General features: G+C 40.2%; 1 protein-coding gene across 10 annotated transcripts in view; it reads left to right on the top strand.

Annotated features, from left to right (window-relative positions):
• Positions 1-27,192, top strand: part of BMAL2 (basic helix-loop-helix ARNT like 2) — a 109,138-nt gene that overhangs the window by 49,439 nt on the left and 32,507 nt on the right. For 8 of the 10 annotated variants that reach the window (XR_012324484.1, XR_012324483.1, XM_073788922.1 and 5 more), the window contains 6 exons: positions 1,449-1,606; positions 6,600-6,679; positions 7,752-7,844; positions 10,801-10,918; positions 11,749-11,892; positions 26,637-26,877. Coding sequence is in view for 8 of the 10 variants with exons in the window: in XM_073788922.1 (XP_073645023.1) it covers positions 1,449-1,606; positions 6,600-6,679; positions 7,752-7,844; positions 10,801-10,918; positions 11,749-11,892; positions 26,637-26,877 (834 nt within the window). In the remaining 2 variants the exon portion in view is untranslated. The remainder of the gene's footprint in view (positions 1-1,448; positions 1,607-6,599; positions 6,680-7,751; positions 7,845-10,800; positions 10,919-11,748; positions 11,893-26,636; positions 26,878-27,192) is intronic. The other 2 variants (XM_073788923.1, XM_073788924.1) reach the window with 1 other exon arrangement.

The raw sequence follows: 27,192 nt of genomic DNA, 5'->3' as shown, positions 1-27,192 counted from the left end.
TTTGGCTCTTCAGGGTGAAGAAGGGAGGGAGGGTCTAGAGCTAGTCTAGTGGCATCACCAATCAAGATAAACCCTATAGAAGGAAGAGTAATCAGGGCTGGCAGAAGAAGGATTAAAATGGGGTCAGCTGCAGAGAATGCATTCAGTTTGGGATTTCTTGAGTTTTAGGGGGCTTATGAATCCCTGAGGTGCATAATTTTAGTTCTGAAGGTTGGGAATTGGATAAAGAATGAATGAGATAGGGATTGAATGGTAAGTAGCTTATGAGTAGTTGTAAAGCCTTATGAAGGTGTGCAGTCCCTTACGGTGAAGCTATAGGTGAGGAGAGAGTGGTGTCAAGTGAGGGGTCTCTGGGGGGCCAGTATTGAAGGACAGAGGAAGAGCTGAGTAGGGAGGCTAAGGGGGCGGAGCTGAGCGGAGAGGCTGGAGGAGCGGAGAGGTCACAGAAGCCAGCGAAGAATGAGAAATGGCAGTAGTGTCAAATTCAAGGCAGGGATCACCTGGGGTTGCATAAGATGAGTATGACCTCTGCTAGAGTAGTTGTAGTGGAATGGGGGCTGGGAGGATGATTTGATTTCAGTTTTTTTTTTGGCTGCACTGGGTCTTCGTTGCTGCCCGTGGGCTTTCTCTAGTTGCGGTGAGCGGGGGCTACTCTTCGTTGCAGTGAGTGGGCTTCCCGTTGCAGTGGCTTCTCTTGTTGCGGAGCACAGGCTGTAGATGCATGGGCTTCAGTAGTTGCGGCACACAGGCTCAGTAGTTGTGGCTCACGGGCTTAGTTGCTCCATGGCATGTGGGATCTTCCTGGACCAAGGATCAAACCCGTGTCCCCTGCATTGGCAGGCGGATTCTTAACCACTGCATCACCAGGGAAGTCCTGGGAGGTTGATTTTAATAGGAGAGGCACCTGGGAGATGAAACGTTAAGTGGAGACCGTACTCTCAGGAAGCTGGCCAAGGAGGGAAGACATTAGCAAGGAAAAAAAATCCCTAGAATTCTGGAAAGGGATTTCTTCCTCAAAGGGAAGAGACTTGAGCCCATTTATCGACGCATAGAAGGAGCTGTGAAAGAGAATGAGCTTAAAATGCTGATAACTGTGCAAGCAAAGACCAGAAAGGAGTTAGCTTTGAATAGAAGGCGGCCCATTCTTCCTCTACGACTGGAGGGAAGCTAAAAAACCACCTGCTGCAGCTCTCGCACAGAGGTCTTAGTTCTTGAAGGTTTCAGGGAATAAGGTCAGGAAGGAAGGAGCAAGGGTATGGGGGGTGGAGGTAAAAGCAGTGTGAATGAGTGCCACTCCTGCCTCTTCCCTGAATGCCACCTGCAGGGCCAAAGTCGGGAGGAAGAACAGTGGGGGCTTGCTGGCCTCACCCGTGCTCCCACTGCTGCCTCTGGAGTCACTGGGGGTCTGTTAAATGTTAAATATAATGGAAGCTCTTTCTCCTTCTTAGAGAAGCGCATAGCCAAACCGAAAAGCGCAGGAGAGATAAAATGAACAACCTGATTGAAAAACTGTCCGCGATGATCCCTCAGTGCAATCCCATGGCACGGAAACTGGACAAACTGACAGTTTTAAGAATGGCTGTTGAACACTTGAGATCTTTAAAAGGTGAGTTTGAAAATGGCCTCCACACTTGGATTTGTGAAGTCTTCCCTGTAATTGAAGTCCCTGATGGGTTTGTTTTGTTGTTATTGGCTACTGAGATTTTATACAGATGTGTCTTTCAACTTTATAGGTATTCATTTTGATGCTTGTCCGTATTCTGTACATGGAGAAAATACTAATTTGGATGTCAGAAAACTTGGTTTCACTAAAAGCTTCATCTTGAGTTTACTATGTGAACTTGAAAAGCCTTTATATTTCTACTAGTTTTCTCATACATAATATGAAGATGATAAAACCTGCTGTACATACCTCTCAATATTTTAGAAGTTTTTAAATGTTAATTATTATAATTTTAAGTTGACAGATTTCCACTATTAGAAAAGAAAACCTCCTTAAATTCAGCAATTTCTCTTAAAACTTTATTCAGACTTGTAAGTAGTACTGAAAATGCATCACACCTTACTATTCTAAGATATTCTCACATTTACGAGACATTGGGTGAAGGAGGTCCTTAGCTGATGCTTCTTGGGGCGTGCGGGATCGTTTCTGACTTTAGAAGTTCCCCTATTTGAGCTTGAATTTTAAATCCAAGTGTAATAAGTGTTCTGTGCATATGTGTAGTCGAAATCACATCTGGTTTGGGAATAACCCTGGTCTGACTTGGGGGGCAGAATGATGGAAATAGAATTGAGTTTTAGGTACAGGAATGTTAATGACATAAATTCACATTGAGATTATCAGAGGACCGGCAGAGGAGTTCGCTGCAGACCACTGAGAAGACTCTGAAAGTTCAGATTTGTAAAGATCTAAAAGATTATAGTGAAATCTGGCTCAAAAAGTATAAGAAAGGAATAAGCAAAGGAAGACCAAGGGTCTTCTTTAGATCTCTGTCCTATACTGCATACCAGGAAAAGGAATCTGTTTCAGGGAAAAGGAAGTTCTGTGGTCTGAACATAGAGACTTTGCCAAGTCAAGTTAAAGTGGCTTAGAGGAAAGCAGTGCTCCCTGGACTCCAGGTGCAAACTGGAGCCCAGACAAAGAGGATCTTACTTCATAATGAGACAAAAAATCCTGGCAAATCTGTTCGGATTGGGGGAGGAGGGGGCATTGGCAAATTAGGAAGTAAAACTAGAGACAGCTATTAAAGGGCTATTCAGTAGTAATTTGTGCAAGTTGTACTTTAAATCACCTTCCTTAGATCTCCACAGATGGTAGAAAAATGGCTTATGCACTGTGATGAGCTGAGTGCATGCAGATCTGGAGTGCAGGCAGTGGGGAAAAGCAAGTTCAGCCCTTGATCCCTTCAGTGCCATGCAGAGAGCAGCCCAGGTGTTGGGAGACTGCCTGGCAGGCTTCCTTTTGGGAGTGTGATAGGAGGTCTTTGGTTCATAAGAGTCTGTTGTGAAAGAAGATTCTCTTTTACCCACAACTGGGTCTTGCATAAGTTGTATGTAACACTTCCCTTCAATCTTTTAGCAGTGAACATTAGCAGGCTCAACCGAGGTCATTTGCTTGCAGCCCTAAAATTACCCAACAGTTTTCACATTCACAACGTCCTGGCAGAAGAGGACCTAAGGGAAAAGCCATGAATCAGTCAACTAATTCAACAAACATGAAATGAGCTTCAGCTCGGTTCCTGTCCTGTGCTGGGGTTAGGAAAATGAAGGAGGCAAGATCTCTGTGCTTGGAGGGGTTCGTGGTGGACAAGGGAGACAGACCCCGGAGAAGATCATTAACACCCAGTGTGATAAATGTTATGTGGAAGTATGCTTGGGTCGAGGGGCAGCTCAGTAGGGAGGAGATGCTGCCTAAATCCAGAAGGGATTCTTTGGAACAGAGCGTAGATTTCACCATTGGCCCTTCTAAGCTGAAGCGAAGTGGTCATGTACGCATCACACATCCTGACCAGATCCTTAGTCAGTGCTACCCACGGATGAGATGACTTAAAGCAGCTGGGGCTGCATTCCAGTGCCCTAGCCAGAGTGTACCCCAACTCGATCCACAAATGCCCAGATGCCAGATCATGAGAAGGCTGCACGTGGATGGTCCACACGTAATTACTTTGAAGACAGAGGGTGGTGAAATGATTTTTTTTCTCTACACTCTGCAGCAGTGCTTTGCAGACTATCTGGCGGGGAGAGCAAGTGCTCCCCACCCCCATCCATTGTAAAATACGGTACAATTAATCAGTGGAAAAACGCTCATGGGCTGGGATGCCGCAACAGTGTTACGTTTCCATAAAAGTGTCTAAATGTGTATTCTTAATTTCTGTGCTCATCTCACCACGGGCTGATGACGACAGTGGTTTGCAGACCACATTTGGAGTAAGCCTTCTTCTGCAGCAGCAGGTGCTTTCCGAGAACCTGCGTGGGTCTGAACACCTGGGAGCCAATAATGCATGCGTGGGTCCTGGAGGCAAACCTGGGTTCGAATCCTGGCTCCCTGCCTTAATTGCCATGGGACTTAAGTTACTTCACATTCTAACCCTCAACTCCCACAGCTGTGAAACAGGGATAATGCATTGCCTCATAGGGTTGTTGTTAAGAGTAAAGGACAAGTGTAAAGGGGGAGCACAGTGTTTCTCTTTTTTTCATTATTGTTCTTTTTTTTACTGCAGTATAGTTGATTTACAATGTTGTGTTAGTTTCAGGTGTACAGCAAAGTGTATATTGAGCTATACATATACAGTAGGTCCTTGTTGTTTATTTTGTATCCATTAATCCCAAACTCCTAATTTATCCCTCCCCCAACACCTTTCCCCTTTGGTAACCACAAGTGTGAGTCTACGTCTGTGAGTCTGTTTCTGTTTTGTAAATACTGTTTCTGTTATTCGTATCATTTTTTTAGATTCCACATGTAAGTGATATCATATGAAGTTTGTCCTAAGACAGATGTCAGAGAAAGAGCACAGGGTTTCTTGATGCTGGAGGTGGTGGTCAGAGGACAGGAGGAAGAATTGTTATTGTCATATTGATCATTATTATCCTTATTATAATGATCATTGTCATACTGTCATTTTTTAATGACAGTGATGAACTTTATAACAGAAGTCAGTGATCATGTTTCCTCATTTATTTTTGCCACCAGAATCTGAGACTCAACTTTGTCACTGCCCTTTGGCAGGCATACAGAATCGCACGGCTTGCATTTTGTTAGCTCACCTCACCCTGGCTTCAGCTCTTTGCTGACTGCCCTCTTTTTCTCCCTGGCACATCCTCACGTCCTCACGTCCTCACGTCCTCACTCTCCTGTTGCGTCAGGGTCGCCCATTCTGGCTGACAGACACTGACCGGCTTTCCTCAGCACGATTCCGCCAACCTCGCTTCAGGCCAGCCTGGAAGTGTCAGCGCCTCACTCACATTGATTTATTCCTGTGCCTGGCTTGGCATGCAGAGTCTGCGTCTTTCATCCCTTTCTCAACTCCCTCCTACCAGGCTACTGGGTAGTAATAATAATAATAACAGTCATTTGGGGGAATTCTTTGAGGGCTACCTGGAAGGTAGATTCCAAAAGAGATTTCGTTTGCTTATGCCAGGCCTTTAAGGGGTGCTGCCGGTCTGAGAAGACTTTACCAAATCACTCCATGAGTGTGTGTGATTTTTCTGGTTTTGTTTTTTCCCCACCACTTAGGTAGTTGGTGAGTTTCGGCTATAAATTCATCCAAGGACCAATTAATGGTTAACATGTCTCAGGGTGTTACCCTACCTTTCTTTTGCAAAAGCATCTTTCCTTGCGGTGCCTAGAAGGAGGGGTTTAGGGTTAGGGAGGTTGGGAAGTGTAAGGGAGGGAAATGTGATTTACTTTTGAATCACCTTTTCTTGGAGGTTATCTGGGGACAGCACACCTTGGCTTGATGAACTGTCCCCTGCGCCCCCTTGTGGCCATGAAGGGCTTTCCCTGTCAAGGTTGGTGGATGCCCTCAAGACAAACGTACTTTTAGTTCTTCCCTTACTTCGCTCAGGTCAAATTTTACCTAGCTTTGACATGATCATTACTTATCATTTTCCCAGCTCTTCTGGTTTCTTTAGAGACTTTCCTTTTAATACAGTAACCTCTATGCTAAGGGCTTAAAGTGAATTATTTCATTTATATTTTATACATTTTTTTGTATTATCAGAAGTCTCCATATGCTCTTTAAAGGGTCCTATGGGAAATCTTATGAATCCATAAAATTTGCTTAGAATTCCAGAATCTCTCTATTCAGGGTAATTCATATGATCAGTTTTAATAAGCTAAGAAATTATAAAAATAACCAGAGTCATGAATATTGTTGCATGTTATTATAATGTTATAGATAATATATTGCACTTTATTACTTTTCAATATACAGCTCTTACTGTCTGCACATTTGAGTATAATGGAATAAGTAGTTCTAAGAATTTACAGTCTGAGAGGCTGTATTACTAGACATTTCAGTCTAGTAATAACGAAGAAAGAGAATGATTACGGAAGAGGTCTTAGAGTGTGCTAAAAGAGAAAATACCATCATCGTCGTTGTCACCAATAGCAACAGCAGCATTGCTAATGTTCACTGAGCATTTACTACATTTCCATCTCTAATTTTTTTTAAAGAAATACTCTATTTAATTAATTTATTTATTTATATTTTTGGCTCATTGGGTCTTTGTTGCTGCACGTGGGCTTTCTCTAGTTGCAGTGAGCGGGAGCTACTCTTAGTTGTGGTGCACAGGCTTCTCATTGTGGTGGCTTCTCTTGTTGCGGAGCACGGGCTCTAGGCGTGCGGGCTTCTGTAGTTGTGGCACGCGGGCTCAGTAGTTGTGGCTCAGGGGCTCAGTAGTTGTGGCTCGTGGGCTCTAGAGCGCAGGCTCAGTAGTTGTGGTGCACAGGCTTAGTTGCTCCGTGGCATGTGGGATCTTCCTAGACCAGGGCTCGAACCCATGTCCCCTGCATTGGCAGGTGGATTCTTAACCACTGCACCACCAGGGAAGTCCCTCCATCTCTATTTTTAATAACTAGTTGACTTCTTTATTTTCAGGTATGACAAGTTCTTATGCAGGAAATAATTACAGACCTTCATTCATTCAGGATAATGAGCTCAGACACTTAATTCTTAAGGTAAGTTAAGAGATATGTTTGTTTAAGTTGTATTTGTCCTTTCATTTTTGTTTGAAAGGGAGGAAGATTTTTAGTTCTAAAAATTCCTGTTCTAAACATACAGGACTCTGTATTATACAAAATTTCCTTTAAGATAAAAATTTAAGTTATGCAAGTAAATATGTCTTATTAGTTTGGGCTAATGAATGTAGAGGCAGAGGATAGGCACTTTCCAAAGGAGAGAGCATAGCTTGTCTTTAATGCTAAGCTCCTTACACTGCCTGCTGCACTCACTTCCCACACCGTAGGCTCTACTCCCCACTATTAGCACCTCCTTCAAGGCCATCTACCTTGTACTCAGTTCCTTCAGGATCCTGTTGTCTGCAGATGAGCCAGCCACTGCTTACTGAATGAGTTATTAGTCGATGCTTTGCCATTTCTGTCCTCATCATTTCACGTGCATGCCTGGGTTTCAGATTCACTGGTTTACAGGTTTATTTGACGTGGCAAATATGACCATGTCATTGGCTTATCCTGCTCCCAGGAGGTGATACATGTCTTGATCTTGTGCTATTACTACTAGGCTTTATGCCTTAGTATGATTAAATAGAAAGATTTTTGATATACATTTGTCCATTTTTCTTTTAATTTTTTTAAAGAGCCCTTTTTTATTTGAACAGCTGAATTCAAATATAGTATTCCTGATGCTTCCTTCATCCCAATCTGCACAGTCCTTCCGTCTCAGTGCATCCACAGGCAACTGTTATTGATGTGTTTTGATATCTTTACAGAGTTTCTGTATGAGTATAGAATTCAACATAGGTAATTTTTATATTTTGAAATATCTCAACTAGATATTCCATGCCTGGACTTTCCAAGTCAAAAACATTACTTTAGACTGGGGTTCAATTTGATTTTATCAGTCTTTTTATGTAGTGAGAAAATTTCTTAAAATTAATTTTACTAGCTCTTATGACCACTCTACTAGTTTCATTGCTACAATAATTTCCTCCAAATCTGAATGTATGTGTATGAGAGAGACAGAATTCACTTTGTATTTTTAAAATATTCACTTTGTATTTTTAAATTCTAGACTGCAGAAGGCTTCCTATTTGTGGTTGGATGTGAAAGAGGAAAAATTCTCTTCATTTCTAAATCAGTCTCCAAAATACTTAATTATGATCAGGTATCCAAAACTGAGGATATTTTCTTACTATGTTTCTTAATTAAAAAAAAAAATTTTGGGGGGGTTGTGTGGCTGCGTCGGGTCTTAGTTGAGGCATGCAGGATCTTTCGTTGTGGTGTGGGCTCTTCGTTTGGCGCATGGGCTCTTCGTTGCAGCATGCGGGCTTCTCTCTAGTTGCGGTGCATGGGCTCTAGTTTGAGGCACGCGGGCTCTCTAGTTGAGGCGCGCGAGCTCAGTAGTTGTGGCATGTGGGCTTAGTTGCCCCATGGCATGTGGAATCGTAGTTTCCCAGCCAGGGATCGAACCCATGTCCCCTGCATTGGAAGACGATTCTTTACCACTGGACCACCAGGGAAGTCCCACTATGTTTATTTTGTAAAAAAAAAAAAAATATCTTGAAGCTGTTTTTCTGAACTCTTTCTTCCCATTGGGCTGTGGGATTGGCTTCTGCTAAGTTAGAACTAAGAGAGATGGGAAGATGTGTGGAAAATATGAATTTTTGTTATTGACAGGAGTGTTCACTTCCTTCAGCAAGTTATTTCATTTTCCTGAACCTCAGCTTTCTCCTATGTAAAAAGTGGAAATTATGATTATACCTGTCTCTCAGGATGTAAGCACTAAATACGATATCATATTTGAGTGTCTGAAAAATATCGGTCACCCTTCTCTATTTCCTCCAAGAGACAGCATTATTACTTATTAAGTTACACACACTACAAAACAGCTTTTTATCAGGGCTCTGGCAACAAACTCTGAAATACGTCTTTCATTTAACTAGTGGTGTGACTGATTTGCCTCCTTTTTACTGAACACCATTTAATTTAAACTAGTTACTCAAAAACTATAGCACTGAAACCAACAGAGTGAATAAACTAGCACCTGTGGTCTCCTTCAAAATAGAAATAGAATAATATAATACATAATAAAAATAATATATATAGCTCTATTTACAGTAGCCAGGACATGGAAGTAACCTAAGTGTCCATCGACAGATGAATGGATAAAGAAGATGTGGCACATATATACAATGGAATATTACTCAGCCATAAAAAGAAACAAAATTGAGTTATTTGTAGTGAGGTGGATGGACCTAGAGTCTGTCATACAGAGTGAAGTAAGTCAGAAAGAGAAAAACAAATACCATATGCTAACACATATATATGGAATCTTAAAAAAAGAATGGTCGTGAAGAACCTAGGGGCAGGACAGGAATAAAGATGCAGACCTACTACAGAATGGACTTGAGGACACAGGGAGGGGGAAGGGTAAGCTGGGATGAAGTGAGAGAGTAACACTGACATTTATACACTACCAAATGTAAAATAGATAGGTAGTGGGAAGCAGCTGCATAGCACAGGGAGATCAGCTCGGTGCTTTGTGATCACCTAGAGGGGTGGGATAGGGAGGGAGACGCAAGAGGGAGGGGATATGGGGATATATGTATATGTATAGCTGATTCACTTTGTTATAAAGCAGAAACTAACACACCATTGTAAAAAAGATAATAATAATATATATAAAGATATAATAAATAATATAGAAATAAGATAGCCCCCAGCTTTAATCTTAAATAACTCCCATTAATCTCTGCCTGTATTCCCCCCAAACTTGAAAATTTGGAGAGATAGAAGGCATTCATAGGTAATGAGTTAAATAACAGAAAAAGATTTTATGAACCTACATACAGAGGGAGTGAAAACCAAATGAATCATGCAGCTGGTTATAGGTGGGGACACAAAAGCAGGGTAAGACTTGATTTTTCTGTCTTCTAATTGGAAATAGAGAACATCACACACATACATACACACCAAGATACTTGACAATTCAAGGTTGCTCTTAAGTTCCAAATTAGTAACATGGAGGCCAGCCCCACTGGACACTGACTTTGCATTTCAGAGACCATTCAAGAGACTCACTGACTGCTCAGGAGGACTTTGGGATCCCCATGGTACAGGGTCTGGTCTTCAGCTTTTCAGCCTCAGAAATCTGATTTGTCTAGAACAGCAGAGATTGGCACAAATTGTAAATCACCTGTACTTCAATTAAAAAAAAAAAAACTGATTTGCTCGAAGCAGTTCTGGGTATAGACTTATCTTAGCCAATCACACAATAGACTGATGTATAAATCAGATTGCTAGTGGGGTTTTTTTGTTTGTTTTGTTTTTGATAGCGATATCTAACTGCCAAGCACTCCAGGCCACTTGGGCCAGCTGGTCCATTTTTTTACCTTCTGTAGGAATGTCTGCTTGGATAATAAAGGAGTTCAGAAGAGGGGTGATCACTGTGGGCTTCACATGTGAAGTAGAATGTCTCCTAGGCTTTAAGATGAGCAGAGAAGGGGAGGAAGACATTTCAGGTTGGGAGAAGGAAACTTGGAATTCAGGGAGTAAAAGGCAATTGGCTGGATCAGCCAGGGAACTGAGTTTCTAGAAAAAAGGTAATGAATTCCAGGTGATGAGACCATGCAAGCAAAGTCATGGGCTGAGGAATGCTGTGCATGTGGGGAGAAGTGGAATGCCAAATGAGACGTATTCCAGGTTGGATTTGAGTTATCAACAGTATGGTAATTATTTGTAAGCAGTATGGTAAATTTGAGTTACACCATAAAAATCACAGGTATTCTCTGACTTCTATATTATACTGTAATATAATCTCTTTTACTAATGGTAAAGTTTAAAGTAAATAATAATATGCCTTGAAGTAACATGTGAATTGGGGATGTTACCAAGAGTAACAAGAATAAATAGAATGTTAGTTATTAGGTGTGTGTATGTGGTTTGTGTGTATCCAGTTATGGGTCTGTGTGCATGTGTTTTTTTCTATCTACACGTATCACTGTTTTTAACACTTAAGAAAAAGCCACTTTAAACCAAAGAAAGAGTATCCTATGTCTGTATGAGGACAGGCAGAAATGACATGATACTGATTTTCAATGAAACATCTACCTTATAAATAGGCTAGTTTGACTGGACAAAGCTTATTTGACTTCTTACATCCAAAAGATGTTGCCGAAGTAAAGGAACAACTTTCTTCCTCTGATATTTCACCAAGAGAGAAGCTAATAGATGCCGAAAGTAAGTACTCATTTCAGCATTCTTACCATTTTACGTAAATGTAATTATTACTTCAGAGTACGTCTGTACAGTGTTTTGAAAACATTAGCTAATTATGGTTTTATCAAGAGGAGAATTATTTAGTAAACTTTATAATCATCAACCTCAGTTTAAAAAAATATATAACTATATAGAGAATTCATGTATTTGTACACATATATAAAAACAAATACATTCATCTGAAGATGCTTTGGGGAAAATGTGATTACTTCATATTCTCTATTTTTCATATGCTAATAAAATATTTATAGGAAAGTATCATTTGGGATAAAAAAATTGCAGGAGTTTTTTTATTATTTAGTTGTATGCTGAGGGACAATTATTCTCTTTCTTAAATGTGTTAGTTAGGTCTACTCAATGTGAAAGGCCTTGTATAATTGTGCTTGAGAAGTATACATATTCTTTATCTTCTCCAGAAATAATTTTCTTCTCTGAAAATGCTTATTGCCTAATAATTATTTATAATATAAAAATAATAATGCTTTATGCTACTGATTACTGTTTTAGTTAAGGTTTTTTTCATTTAATTTTTATTTCATTTAAATTATCTTTACTATCTGCCCCCCTGGGGAAAAATAAAAAGGTAAATTTCAAGTGATTATAAGTTATCAAAACGTGATTGCTTGACAAATACATTTTTTTGGTATGTTTCACTTTGGGGCTTACTGTATAATAATGTCAATAACCATTTCTCAAGTAATAGATGACCAGAAAATGTTAGGAGATAGATTTCAAAATTATTTGAAAATATTATTTTCTACCTATTCTCTTACCTCTTTGCACTATGAAAGCTGGTTTGCAAGCTCACAGTAATTTCCACACCGCAAGGAGTTGTGTGTATTCTGGCTCAAGACGATCCTTTTTCTGTCGAATCAAGAGCTGTAAAATCTCTGTTAAAGAAGAGCACGAATGCTTACTCAACTCAAAGAAGAAAGGTATTGTCCTTTTGAAATGTCAAGTGATTTGAGCCATGGATATAAAATTAAATGTCCTAAATATTTTCTGTACAAGAAAAAAAAAATAAGCTGAATGGTCGAGGCAAATAATTGAGGCCAAAAGCATTTATTTATCTAAATAATTCTGGTTCTGGTGAACCAAGACCGTGTTAAGTAGATCCAACCGTAAGTGAATCCGCTAACCTACACAGCAGTCCATATGAGAGAAAACCTTGGCGGCCAACCCAACTACCTTAACATGGCTGAAATCTCTGTGATGTTTGATGCAAGTTATAAATTGAGTAGAGGCTAACATTATCAAGTTTTGTTTGTGTTTTAAAGACCACCAGATTAATTTCTCTCTCCTTCTGTGAAGAAAAGAGTTTCCACGTGGACTTATTTAGTACTAATATTTCAGTCATCTCTTTGTTGTGGTGCATGGCTAGTGTCCAGGATAACCATTTTACTTCTGTAAAACCTGATCTCACCCTCTGCTCCCGGCCTAGCATCTTACTCTTTGTTTCTCAACCTTGCAACTGCGTAGGTTGCAACCTCTCTATTCTTTTGAGAGCCACTGCTTTAAACTCTTGTGTCAAGTATGAGATTCTTTGGGAACACAAGAAGAGGAAAGGGTAGAGGAAGAGGGGATGCCCTGGGCAGCAGTGCCGAGACTGGTGCAGGCTCAGCGGCCATGGCTCATAGGCCTAGCCGCTCCGCGGCATGTGGGATCTTCCCGGACCGGGGCACGAACCCGCGTCCCCTGCATCGGCAGGCGGACTCTCAACCACTGCGCCACCAGGAAAGCCCGCTTACAGTTTTTTTATAGCGTGCAAAATAATGTTTGAAGGCCATTGCTTTAGAGATTAGAGAAGTAATAGATGAGTCACAGGATACCCCTAGGAACACCTCTGTGCTTTTAGTAGACCCCTCACCTGATAGTGAGAAAGACTTTTTTCATGTTATATGAGGTCCAGTGGGAGCTAAGTGACCATTGCCATCACCGCAGTAACATATGAAGTACTAAATCAGACACCCTGGGTCTGCCCCCCTTAGGACTTCATATTAAGACCACAGGAAGGGCAAGACGTGTAGACCAGCTAGGAGAACCTCACAAACATTTCAAAAGATCTGTCCCGAATAAGGAAGACTACAGGATGATCAGTGGAGATATGAAAGATTTAAGAGGACAGCTTGGTGATGTGCTTCTCCACCCTAATGAAGGTTTAATCCTGAATTGACAAGTGCCCAGTGTGGAAGAAAAGATTGGTGCCTGTCAAGCCTGTGGCCCTGGAGGCTTCCCAGACTCAGATCTCCAAAACAGGATGCCAAAAGCAGCACCAGGGCATCCTGCTGGAAGGAATGGAGAGTGCAAGCCCATTGGCAGATCCTGGACCATTAAAGCACAGGCAACACCTCTTTCCAGGAAATCTTCCCTGACACCCTCCCCTTGTTGGTTGGCTTGAGTCCCCAGTACCCGCTTTTGCTAATCCATTAATAATCCTGAGCATCTCTTACATCATGGCCCTTCCACACTGTATCAAAATTATTATTATTGTTTTGTTTGCCTCCCACACTAAACTGAGAGCTTCATTTCTCTTTCCATGATGCCTGGCACACAGTAGGCACTGAAACATTTACTGAAGGCATAAGTGACCGTCCTCTTGCCCTTTGTTCCTGATTCACTGACCACATCATTGCTCTTCAGTCTACAAGAACAATTAAGAATCCAGTGAATTAGTCTACATTACAGGGACTTTCTTTCACCAAAGAAGCAATTTAAACACATTTTGAGATTTTTTTCCCCCAAGACATTTTGAGCAAATACTATGGACTGAATTATGTCCCCTAAAATCCATATGTTGAAGTCCAATATGGTCGTATTTGGAGATGGGACTTTTGGGAGATAATTACGTTTAGGTGAGGTCATGGGGGTGATGCCCTCCTTCTAAGAGGAGACCCCAGAGAGTTTGCAGTCTGTGAGCACACAGCGAGATGGTAGCTGTCTGTGAGCTAGGAAGAGAGTCCCCACCAGAACTCAACTATGCTGCCATCCTGACCTCGGAGCTCCAGCCTCCAGAACTATGAGGAAATAAACTTCTGTTATTTAAGCCACTCAGCCTGTAGCGCTTTGTTATGCGGGCCCCAGCTGACTAGGATGGGAAACAGCTTGGATCATTTTTCTCTACCAAAATTCCAATAAGTAAAAGGCTCTGCAGTGGAAACCAAAGGAATCTTGGCCTTGCTGAAAATAAATGTATGTTTATTAAGTTGGCATTTTACAGTTTGTCTTGAAATACGGGACTGCAAGTCGCAAATCGGTGGTAGGACTCTACCTTGTCTAGGCTCGTCCTTTCTCTTACCTTAGAGTTTTCATTTCATTTTTTGTCAAATTCTAGGACAGCACATGACTGAATATATACAGTTAGTCACTAATAATAATCTTAGAGGTATAGTGCTTTCTGTGTCTGGCCTTTTAACCCTTTGTAAAGATACCGAAAGGAAAGTGAGATATCTTCTGTGAAACTACATGGTACTGTGGTAGCATTCCAAAGCAGTCTTGTAAATACTGAATCTTAAGCAAAAACACATGTGTATAGTCATAGGTTAAAAAAAAAAAATCCAAGCAGCATTCTTGAAGAATGTAATAATCAAACTTTAGTCCTTCCATGTGGTTTCTAAAAGGATTGTTTTTTTAATTATAAGTTTTAGAGATGTATAAGAGAGGCAGGGAAAGTTTCTTTCCTTTGAAATAAATATTGATAATCCTACTGGGAAAATACAGATATTTCAAGAATATCTGGTAAACGGTCAATTGGAGCTAATTTATAGTTGAATTCTGTGATGCATTAAAGAAACTGAAATATCTTTAAGTCCCTCCATTGTCACAGGTTCTTATACTAGGTCCTGCTTCACAACAGCCATGCTGGTGGACAGGCTTTAGGACAGAGTGGACAGGGCCTGGGCTCTGAATTCAATAGAGTTTTAATGTCAGGTATGCTGCTTAACAACTGTGTGACGTTAAGCAAGTTCCTCTCAATATATGGAAAATGGGTGGGTGGACTGAATTGTGTTTCCCCTAAATCCACATGTAGAAGGCCTTATTCCCAATGTGACTGTATTTGGAGACAGGGCCTTTAAAGAGGTAATAAAGGTTAAGGGAGGTCATAAGAGTGGGGCCCTAATCCGGTGTGACTGGTATCCTCATAAGAGGAGGAGAAGACACCAGGGGTGCATACACGCAGAGGAGGCCACCTGAGGATGCAGTGAGAGAGGCCTCAGGAGAAACCAAGCCTTCCAACACCCTGATCATGGACCTCTAGCCCCCAGAACTTTGAGAAAATAAATTTCTATTGTTTAAGCCACCAGTCTGTGGTATTTTGTATAGCAGCCTGAGCAGACTGATACAATGGCTAGGCTAACAGCACCTCACGGGAGTGTGGTTAGGATCACATGTAGCTGAGGCGGTGTTTGGCTCCTAGTAAGCACTCACTATGTGTAAGCTCTTATTTGTGGCTCAGAAAGAAGAGAGGGAAAATAAAAGAGCAAGAAGGAGAATCAGTATGTATTTAAAGTCTGTACGCCAAGCACTTTGCATAAGTACCTAATTTAATTTGCATAACAGTCCTGTGCAAACCATCCCAGTCTTGCAAATGAGAAAAACCAGAAGCTGAAAAAGGTTCTGTAACTTGTCTGAAGTCACATAGAAAGTGGCAGAATCAGGAATCTGGCTTTAAAATCTGTCTTCTTTCCACTATGCCGTGCCGCCTATTAGAGTAGCTTCCTAGATGCCAAAGGTTATTAACGGGAGAGATCCATTCTAGATGATTTCTGCAGCAGACACACAACAAGGGGGTCGGCTCCTGCTGTGGGAATGTACCCCCGCCCACACACAGATGCTCATCCCCACACGAAGCTGGGCCACACAGATGCCTGCAGTTAGAGCCAAGTATGTTTTCAAAGAGGACTTTTTAATCTGCTCAAGTACTTGACCAGGTATTCTCTTAATACTCCAAAGCTCTGTGCCAAAGGCATGAGGTCGATTTGGCCTAAGAGGTGATGAGGGCTTGTGTTAACCATCAGCAGGGCCAGTCCCCACAGTGGAAGAGTTGGAAGTTGGGGAGCAGTGTATGTAGACAGATGCCTGGGCCCCAATGAGGTAACCGCAGAATGTAACCCTGATTGGCCACGTGGATGGCTTCCCACTCATGAGACTGTTTTGTATTTTACTTTAACCAAAGGCAATGTCCGTCAAGTGAAATGATTATCTTTTGCATAGAGTTGCTACTACATTGTTTTTTCCAATAATAATTAGCTAATGGAATTCACTATGTTTTAAGACCACTCCCTATTAATGAAGAAAGCCTGTAGTTAGTAAAGGTGTTTTTCTTCCCTTTTACCAGGATGTGCCAGTTCCATTTAAAATTTTAAATTATTGCTTAAGACTATTTTTTAGAGCAGTTTTAGGTTTACAACAAAATCGACAGAGAGGTACAGAGATTTCCCATGTACCCCTTGCCCTCACACATGTATAGCTTCCCCCATTATCAACATCCCCCACCCAGAATACCATATATATTTTTTAAAACAAGGGTGAAACCTACATTGACACATCACAATTACACAAAGTCCATTAGTTTACCTAAGGGTTCACTCTTGGTGTTGTACATTCTGTGGGTTTGGACAAATGTATAATTACATACGTCCATCATTGTAATATCACACAGAGTATTTTCACTGCCCTAAAAATCTTCTGTGCTCTGTCTATTCATCTCTCCCCCAAACTAGCCCTGGCAGTCACTTATTTTTTCTTTCCTACTTTTGCCTTCGTTATATTTAAATTTAAAAGAAGAGAGACTAGAAAGCAGCCCTTTTAATGCTAATTGAAAATAAATTTAAGGGGCTTCCCTGGTGACGCAGTGGTTAAGGCTCTGCACTCCCAATGCAGGGGACCTAGGTTCGATCTGTGGTCAGGGAACTAGATCCCACACACATGCCGTAACTAAGAGTTCACATGCTACAACTAAAGAGCCGGCAAGCCGCAACTAAGGAGCCCTCCTTCCACAACTAAGGAGCCCATATGCCACAACTAAGGCGCCTGCCAGCCACAGCTAAGAACCAACACAACCAAAAAAAATAAAAATTAAGGTTTATGGAAAGGCCATTTCTCAAGATCGGCTATGAGTCGCTCAAGTGAGGCTTCATTATATTATTCTCTCTGATTTTGTGAATATTTGAGATTTTCCATAATAAAAAGTTTTTTAAAAACACGATTGGCATTAAAAACATTATTTCTACCATGATTCCAACATAAATGCCATGGATTCAAATTTTGAAACAGCTTTTAAAATGGGGTTAAGATTGCTTATGTGTCTCCACTTGTGAAATCAAATGCTGATAAGGATGGATGATTGTTACCAAATATCTTAGGTATTTCTTAAATTTATCTTGGTAAGATAATCAGTAATCCATGGGCTTCTTGTGCAACAAGATGTGGCATCCTCTCATGCCCCTTGGCTTCCAGTGTCCAATACTCGTGACTCTCTGCTTGACCTCTTTCTCTGGTCCTTAGAGACAGTTCTGCTTGTACCAGCAAGGGGCGGACCTCCAGTGCTGGGGAGTCAGTGCTCCCTGGAGGGTCCCTCATCCACTGACTGAGGGGAGCTGATGGATAAATATTCTTGCTCTCTTTTCCTTGAGGCCGTTCAAGCTGCATAACTGTGGTTCTTGTTCTCCATTTTTTTCCCAGAATGCCCCAATAGGTTAAGCTTTAGTTTCCCAAAGTGGGGACTTGTTGAAAAATGTATCTATTATTAGCTTCTTTGTCTTCCCTGTCTCACTTCCCTGCCAGAGTTCCCTTGGGAGCACCTCTCAAATACACTTCTTATACTCAAATCCTTGTCTCAGGATCAGCGTCTGTGAGAATTCAAAGTAAGCCATCAAGATACCAAGTTGAGAGACCCAGCCGGCAACTTGTGGAAGAAAAATTTCATAAAGGATTTTGAAAAGATACCCTGTGGATTAAGGCAGTGTTTGGGTTGTTTTTGTTTCTTTGTCTTTCTCTTTTTAAAATCATGCAGTCGATTGCACATGAGTCTACCCTGTGGAGCTGATTGTAAATAATTAGTTTGAGAGGATTGAGGCCCATGACCCCAGTATTTAGGTAAAAGTCTAAAGAATTCTTGGGATGAGAGGATTTTCTTTTTTTGAATTTTTCAGTTTTATTTTATTTTATTTTTATACAACAGGTTCTTATTAGTCATCAATTTTATCCACATCACTGTATATATGTCAATCCCAATCTCCCAATTCTTCACACCACCACCACCACCACCCTGCCGCTTTCCCCGCTTGGTGTCCATACGTTTGTTCTCTACATCTGTGTCTCTATTTCTGCCCTGCAAACCAGTTCATCTGTACCATTTTTCTAGGTTCCACATATATGCATTAATATATGATATTTGTTTTTCTCTTTCTGACTTACTTCACTCTGTATGACAGTCTCTAGATCCATCCATGCCTCAACAAATGACCCAATTTCATTCCTTTTTATGGCTCAGTAATATTCCATTGTATCTGTGTACCACAACTTCTTTATCCATTCATCTGTCGATGGGCATCTAGGTTGCTTCCATGTCCTGGCTATTGTAAATAGTGCAGCAATGAACATTCGGGTGCATGTGTCTTTTTGAATTATGGTTTTCTCTGGGTATATGCCCATTAGTGGGATTGCTGGGTCATATGGTAATTCTGTTTTCAGTTTTTTAAGGAACCTCCATACTTTCTCCATAGCGGCTGTATCAATTTACATTCCCACCAACAGTGCAAGAGGGTTCCCTTTTCTCCACACCCTCTCCAGCATTTGTTGTTTGTAGATTTTCTGATGATGCTCATTCTAACTGGTGTGAGGTGATACCTCATTGTAGTTTTGATTTGCATTTCTCTAATAATTAGTGATGTTGAGCAGCTTTTCATGTGCTTCTTGGCCATCTGTATGTCTTCTTTGGAGAAATGTCTATTTAACTCTTCTGCCCATTTTTGGATTAGGTTGTTTGTTTTTTTAATATTGAGCTGCACGAGCTACTTATATATTTTGGAGATTAATCCTTTGTCCGTTGATTCATTTGCAAATATTTTCTCCCATTCTGAGGGTTGTCTATTCGTCTTATTTATGGTTTCCTTTGCTGTGCAAAAGCTTTGAAGTTTCATTAGGTCCCATTTGTTTGTTTTTGTTTTTATTTCCATTACTCTATGAGGTGGATCAAAAAAGATCTTGCTGTGATTTATGTCAAAGAGTGTTCTTCCTACGTTTTCCTCTAAGAGTTATATACTGTCCGGTCTTACATTTACGTCTTTAATCCATTTTGAGTTTACTTTTCTGTATGGTGTTAGGGAGTGTTCTAATTTCATTCTTTTACATGTAGCTGTCCAGTTTTCCCAGCACCACTTTTCTCCATTTATATCTTTGCCTCCTTTGTCATAGATTAGTTGACCATAGGTGCGTGGGTTTATCTCTGGGCTTTCTATCTTGTTCCATTGATCTGTGTTTCTGTTTTTGTGCCAGTACCATATTGTCTCGATTACTGTAGCCTTGTAGTATAGTCTGAAGTCAGAGAGTCTGATTACTCCAGCTCCGTTTTTTTCCCTCAAGACTGCTTTGGCTATTCGGGGTCTTTTGTGTCTCCATACAAATTTTAAGATTTTCTGTTCTAGTTCCATAAAAAATGCCATTGGTAATTTGATAGGGATTGCATTGAATCTGTAGATTGCTTTGGGTAGTATAGTCATTTTCACAATATTGATTCTTCCAATCCAAGAACATGGTATATCTCTCCATCTGTTGGTATCATCTTTAATTTCTTTCATCAGTGTCTTATGGTTTTCTGCATACAAGTCTTTTGTCTCCCTAGGTACGTTTATTCCTAGGTATTTTGTTCTTTTTGTTGCAGTGGTAAATGGGAGTGTTTCCATAATTTCTCTTTCAGATTTTTCATCATTAGTGTATAGGAATGCAAGAGATTTCTGTGCATTAATTTTGTATCCTGCAGCTTTACCAAATTCATTGATTAACTCTAGTAGTTTTCTGGTGGCATCTTTAGGATTCTCTATGTATAGTATCATGTCATCTGCAAACAGTGACAGTTTTACTTCTTCTTTTCCAATTTGTATTCCTTTTATTTCTTTTTCTTCTCTGATTGCCGTGGCTAGGACTTCCAAAACTATGTTGAATAATAGCGGTGAGAGTGGACATTCCTGTTCCTGATCTTAGAGGAGATGCTTTCAGTTTTTCATCACTGAGAATGATGTTTGCTCTGGGTTTGTCATGTATGGCCTTTATTATGTTGAGGTACGTTCCCTTTGTGCCCACTTTCTGGAGGGTTTTTATCATAAATGGGTGTTGAATTTTGTCAAAAGCTTTTTCTGCATCTATTGAGATGATCATATGGTTTTTATTCTTCAATTTGTTAATATGGTGTATCACCTTGATTGATTTGCATATATTGAAGAATCCTTGCATCCGTGGGATAAATCCCACTTGATCATGGTGTATGATCCTTTCAATGTGTTGTCGGATTCTGTTTGCTAGTATTTTGTTGAGGATTTTTGCATCTATATTCATCAGTGGTATTGGTCTGTAATTTTCTTTTTTTGTAGTATCTTTGTCTGGTTTTGGTATCAGGGTGTTGGTGGCCTCATAGAATGAGTTTGGGAGTGTTCCTTCCTCTGCAATTATTTGGAAGAGTTTGAGAAGGTTGTGTGTTAGCTCTTCTCTAAATGTTTGGTAGAATTCACCTGCGAAGCCATCTGGTCCTGGACTTGTTTGTTGGAAGATTTTTTTTTTTTTTTTTTGGGGGGTACGCGGGCCTCTCACTGTTGTGGCCTCTCCCGTGGCAGAGCACAGGCTCCGGACGCGCAGGCTCAGCGGCCATGGCTCACGGGCCCAGCCACTCCGCGGCATGTGGGATCTTCCCGGACCGGGGCACGAACCCGTGACCCCTGCATCAGCAGGTGGACTCTCAACCACTGCGCCACTAGGGAAGCCCCTGATTTTTAATCACAGTTTCAATTTCATTACTTGTGATTGGTCTGTTCGTATTTTCTATTTCTTCCTGGTTCAGTCTTGGAAGGTTATACCTTTCTAAGAATTTGTCCATTTCTTCCAGTTTGTCCATTTTATTGCCATAGAGTTGCTTGTAGTAGTCTCTTAGGATGCTTTGTATTTCTGCGGTGTCTGTTGTAACTTCTCCTTTTTCATTTCTAATTTTATTGATTTGAGTCCTCTCCCTCTTTTTCTTGATGAGTCTGGCTAATGGTTTATCATTTTTTTTTATCTTTTCAAAAAACCAGCTTTTAGTTTTATTGATCTTTGCTATTGTTTTCTTTGTTTCTATTTCATTTATTTCTGCTCTGGTCTTTATGATTTCTTCTGCTAACTTTGGGTTTTGTTTGTACTTCTTTCTCTTGCTCCTTTAGATGTAAGGTTAGATTGTTTATTTGAGATTTTTCTTGTTTGTAGACGTAGGCTTGTATAGCTATAAACTTCCCTCTTAGAACTGCTTTTGCTGCATCCCATAGGTTTTGGATTGTCGTGTTTTCATTGTCATTTGTCTCTAGGTATTTTTTGATTTCCTCTTTGATTTCTTCAGTGATCTCTTGGTTATTTACTATTGTATTGTTTAGCCTCCATGTGTTTGTGTTTTTTATGTTTTTTTCCCTGTAATTGATTTCTAATCTCGTAGCGTTGTGGTCAGAAAAGATGCTTGATATGATTTCAGTTTTCTTAAATTTCCTGAGGCTTGATTTGTGACCCAAGATATGATCTATCCTGGAGAATGTTCCATGAGCACTTGAGAAGAAAGTGTAATCTGCTGTTTCTGGATGGAATGTCCTATAAATATCAATTAAATCTATCTGGTCTATTGTGTCATTTAAAGCTTGTTTCCTTATTAATTTTCTGTTTGGATGATCTGTCCATTGGTGTAAGTGAGGTGTTAAAAGTCCCCCACTATTATTGTGTTACTGTCAATTTCCTCTTTTATAGCTGTTAGCAGTTGCCTTATGTATTGAGGTTCTCCTATGTTGCATATATATTTATAATTGTTATATCTTCTTGGATTGATCCCTTGATCATTATGTAGTGTCCTTCCTTGTCTCTTGTAACATTATTTTAAAGTCTATTTTATCTGATATGAGTATTGCTACTCCAGCTTTCTTTTGATTTCCATTTGCATGGAATATCTTTTTCCATGCCCTCACTTTCAGTCTGAATGTGTCCCTAGGTCTGAAGTGGGTCTTTTGTAGACAGCATATATATGGGTCTTGTTTCTGTATCCATTCAGCAATGTGTGTCTTTTGGTTGGAGCATTTAATCCATTCACGTTTAAGGTGATTATCAATGTGTATGTTCCTATGACCATTTTCTTAATTGTTTTGGCTTTATTTTGTAGGTCCTTTCCTTCTCTTGTGTTTCCCACTAGAGAAGTTCCTTTAGCATTTGTTTTAGAGCTGGTTTGGTGGAGGTGAATTCTCTTAGCTTTTGCTTGTCTGTAAAGCTTTTGATTTCTCCATTAAATCTGAATGAGATCATTGCCTGGTAGAGTAATCTTGGTTGTAGGTTCTTCCCTTTCATCACTTTAAGTATATACTGCCACTCCCTTCTGGCTTGTAGAGTTTCTGCTGAGAAATCAGCTGTTAACCTTATGGGAGTTCCCTTGTATGTTATTTGTTGGAAAACCCTTGCTGCTTTCAATAATTTTTCTTTGTCTTTAATTTTTGCCAATTTGATTACTGTGTGTCTCGGCGTGTTTCTCATTGGGTTTATCCTGTATGGGACTCGCTGTGCTTCATGGACTTGGGTGGCTATTTCCTTTCCCATGTTAGGGAAGTTTTCAACTATAATCTCTTCAAATAATTTCCTCGGGTCCTTTCTCTCTTCTCCTTCTTGGACCCCTACAATGCTAATGTTGTTGTGTTTAATGTTGTCCCAGAGGTCTCTTAGGCTCTCTTCATTTGTTTTCATTCTTTTTTCTTTATTCTGTTCCATAGCAGTGAATTCCACCATTCTGTCTTCCAGGTCACTTATCTGTTCTTCTGCCTCAGGTATTCTGCTATTGATTCCTTCTAGTGTATTTTTCATTTCAGTTATTGTATTGTTCATCTCTGTTTGTTTGTTCTTTAATTCTTCTCGGTCTTTGTTAAACATTTCTTACATCTTCTTGATCTTTACCTTCATTCTTTTTCTGAGGTCCTGGATCATGTTCACTATCATTATTCTGAATTCTTTTTCTGGAAGGTTGCCTATCTCCACTTCATTTAGTTGTTTTTCTGGGGTTTTATCTTGTTCCTTCATCTGGTACATAGCCCTCTGCCTTTTCATCTTGTCTATCTTTCTGTGAATGTGGTTTTTGTTCCACAGGCTGCAGGATTGTAATACTTCTTGCTTCTGCTGTGTGCCCTCTGGTGGATGAGGCTGTCTAAGCGGCTTGTGCAAGTTTCCTGATGGGAGGGACTGGTGGTGGGTAGAGCTCAGTAAAACTTTAATCTGCTTGACTGCTGATGGGTGGGGCTGGGTTCCCTTCCTGCTGGTTGTTTGGCCTGAGGCAACCCAACACTGGAGCCTACCCGGGCTCTTTGGTGGGGCTAATGGCAGACTTTGGGAGGGCTCAGGCCAAGGAGTACTTCCCAGAACTTCTGCTGCCAGTCTCCTCATCCTCACGGTGAGACAGAGCCACCCCCCGCCTCTGCAGGAGACCCTCCAACACTAGCAGGTAGGTCTGGTTCGGCCTCCTCTGGGGTCACTGCTCCTTCCCCTGGGTCCCAGTGTGCACACTACTTTGTGTGTGCCCTCCAAGAGTGGAGTCTCTGTTTCCCCCAGTCCTGTCGAAGTCCTGCCATCAAATCCTGCTAGCCTTCAAAGTCTGATTCTCTAGGAATTCCTCCTCCTGTTGCTGGACCCCCAGGTTGGGGAGCCTGATGTGGGGCTCAGAACCTTCACTCCAGTGGGTGGACTTCTGTGGTATAAGTGTTCTCCCGCTTGTGAGTCACCCACCCAGCAGTTATGGGATTTGATTTTATTGTGATTGCTCCCCTCCTACCATCTCATTGTGGCTTCTCCTTTGTCTTTGGATGTGGAGTATCTTTTTTGGTGAGTTCCAATGTCTTCCTGTCGATGACTGTTCAGCAGTTAGTTGTGATTCTGGTGTTCTCACAAGAGGTAGTGAGAGCACGTCCTTCTACTTCGCCATCTTGAAGCAATCCCCAAGAGGATTTTTTAATAGGATTTTTTTAAACTTTAAATAATTGATCAAATGGGTCAAATTCCATCAGTGAATGGAATTACACAATCCCAGCTAGAATTTTGCCAACTGAATAAATGTTCAAATGTTCAAGGTGAGAATTGAGTTGGAAATTGTTAGTAATCCTGTTGTTAGAGAAGAATTAAAGAGGCTAAGTTCTGTGTGATGAGATTCCATATATAAATTTAAAACATTTTTCAGTCTATATTTTCCATTGAGTAGAATAATTTTCGTCAGTATCATTTGTAAATTTGCAAGCATCATCAGAAATGCCAAACTCAGTTTATAAGCCTTTTTTAAAGTTAATTTATTTTTTTATTGAAGTCACTTTTGTTTATAACATTATGTAAGTTTCATGTGTACGACATTATATTTCTACTTCTGTATACCCTGTAGTATGCTTACCACCAAAAGTTTAGTTTCCATCCATCACCATACGGTTGATTCCCCTTTACTCATCTTGCCCTCCCCTCTGCCCCCACTCTCCTTCTCCCCTACCCCTCTGGTGACCACCACTCTGTTCTCTGTATCTATGTGTTTGCTTTTGTTTGGTTTGGTTTGTTCATTTATTTTGGTTTTTGTTTGTTTGTTTTTTATATTCTAAATAGAAGTGAAATCACATGGTATTTGTCTTTCTTCGTCTGACTTATGTCACTCAGCATAATATACTCAGGGTCCACCCATGTTGTCACAGATGTAAACCTTTTTATTTTTGACTGCCATCTAATTTTGTTAATATGAATGAAAACCTTGTATTACACTTACCCCAATTTTTAATTCCTTTAAGATATCTTGGATGTTGGGTGAGGTGAAGGGAGGAGCCCAGGTTTCTCATTTAACTACCTGGGTTGATTGTGGTGTCATTAAGCAGGATAGGGAATAAGTGATAAAGGCTTGGGTTGGGGTTGGAAGGGATAAAGACATGTAATTTAAGGCATCTGTGGGCTGTGGAGGGGATGATGTCTGTTAGGTGTTGAATACAAGGTTCTACGCAGGGCTTACAAGAGCTAAACTATCTGTTCCCTGCTTTATTCTGCCACTTCCCCATCACAGACTATGCTTCAGCTGCTTCTGACTGCTCGCTCTTGACTCTGTTTGCACTGGCTGTTCCCTCTGACTGGAACACCTTTTTGTAGTACTCCCCCTCCATCACTCAGGCAACTCCTGTTTGAACACCTTCTATGACAGGCACTCACTACCATCAAATAGCACCACAGTAGCGGTTCACAGAGGATGTTCTCAAGCCAGCCTGTCTGGATGTAATTTACCCTCAGCTCCACCCTTCCCTGCTGTGACCCTGGCAGTAACTCTCAGTTTCCTGAGGTAATGGGGATGATATTAGAACCTATCATAAGACTACTAAGAAGAATAAATGAATTATTCATTTAGAGAACTTAAAACAGAGCATGGCACATAAAGTGTTCTTTACACCTTTGCTAATACTATTAGTTGCTATCTTATAAGACAGCCCATATCATCTTCCATTAAAAAAAAAATTTTTTTTTTTAAAGATTTGTAGTAACAGTCTTAGCAAAAGGTGCCAACTTAAAACAATGACTGTTCTGGTCTTTTCTAAATTTTATCACAAGCAACTGTTTTAAGTAATTTTTATCAGTTTCCCCCCCCCCTTTTTAACCTTTAAGTTACTTTTTTGTAGATTGCCATAATCTGTATACTGCCTATCTTTTATACTGTCATTGTTTTCTTAAGCATTTCCTGTTATTTGAATATATGGATTATTTCCAATTTTTTATTTTTCTGGTTGGATCTGTTTGATGAGCTTTTTCTTATGAGTTAATTGCTTAAGATTTTTTTGAAAAGTGAAATTTGAGTCAAGTTTTATTTTTATACATTTTATTATAAATTTCTCTAAATGTTCTCTGAAATGTCTCTATAATATATTATAATCATATGTATCTATTAGCCATTATAAGTGCTTATATAAGAAATTTATGAATATATCCATGTATCCTTTAAATTTATGAATATAAATTATAATATACCAAAATTTAAATAAGCTGAAAACAATACTTCTGTAGCTGAGAGCAAGGGAGCATGAAGTTTAACTTTTTCTAACACATAAAGTACTGTAATTTAAAAAATTAACTTGGAAATAACAAAATAACTATAGACCTATTTAAACCGAAATTAAAACAATCATTTTGATGTAGTACGTATAGTTTAGTTCTTGAGAAAAGTAACCCATTAGGGATGAAGTTGTTAAGTAAACATGATTGATGATTTCTTTTTAATGCAATCCTATTCCCTTTCATATTTAGCATATTTAAAGACTATTTCATAGCACAATTATAACTATTATAAATGTCAGTGTAACAAATTTAAGAATTCATAATGGTTCAAATGCTTTTTAAATTTTTATCTTTTTTTTAGTTTTATTGTGATATAGTTGACAAATGCTTTTTTTTTTTTTTTTTTAAACCTTTGAATTAGATCATAGAAAATTCTGTACTATCCACTGCACTGGTTACTTGAGAAACTGGCCTCCAAATATTGTTGGAATGGAAGAAGAAATGGACAATAAGAAAGACAGTAGTAATTTTACCTGCCTTGTTGCCATTGGAAGATTACATCCATATATTGTCCCGCAGAACAGTGGAGAGATTAAAGTGAAACCAACTGAATTTATTACCCGTTTTGCAGTGAATGGACAATTTGTCTATGTTGATCAAAGGTAAACATTTATGTGCCATAATGATTAGAGTTCAATGGGATGTTTAAGACTATTAAAGATGTGGCTTAGGGGCTTCCCTGGTGGCACAATGTTGAGAGTCCGCCTGCCAATGCAGGGGACACGGGTTCGTGCCCCGGTCTGGGAGGATCCCACGTGCCACGGAGCAGCTGGGCCCGTGAGCCATGGCCGCTGAGCCTGCGCGTCCGGAGCCTGTGCTCCGCAATGGAAGAGGCCACAACAGTGAGAGGCCCGTGTACCGCAAAAAAAAAAAAAAAATGTGGCTTAGTAGCACGGCTGGATTTCTTTTTAAGGCTT

The sequence above is a fragment of the Tursiops truncatus genome, chromosome 11, assembly GCF_011762595.2.
Source record: "Tursiops truncatus isolate mTurTru1 chromosome 11, mTurTru1.mat.Y, whole genome shotgun sequence".
In the NCBI taxonomy this organism is placed as follows: Eukaryota; Metazoa; Chordata; class Mammalia; order Artiodactyla; family Delphinidae; genus Tursiops; species Tursiops truncatus.
The sequence above is the reverse complement of the archived record's forward strand: the minus strand, read 5'-3'. Positions and strand labels throughout refer to the sequence as shown.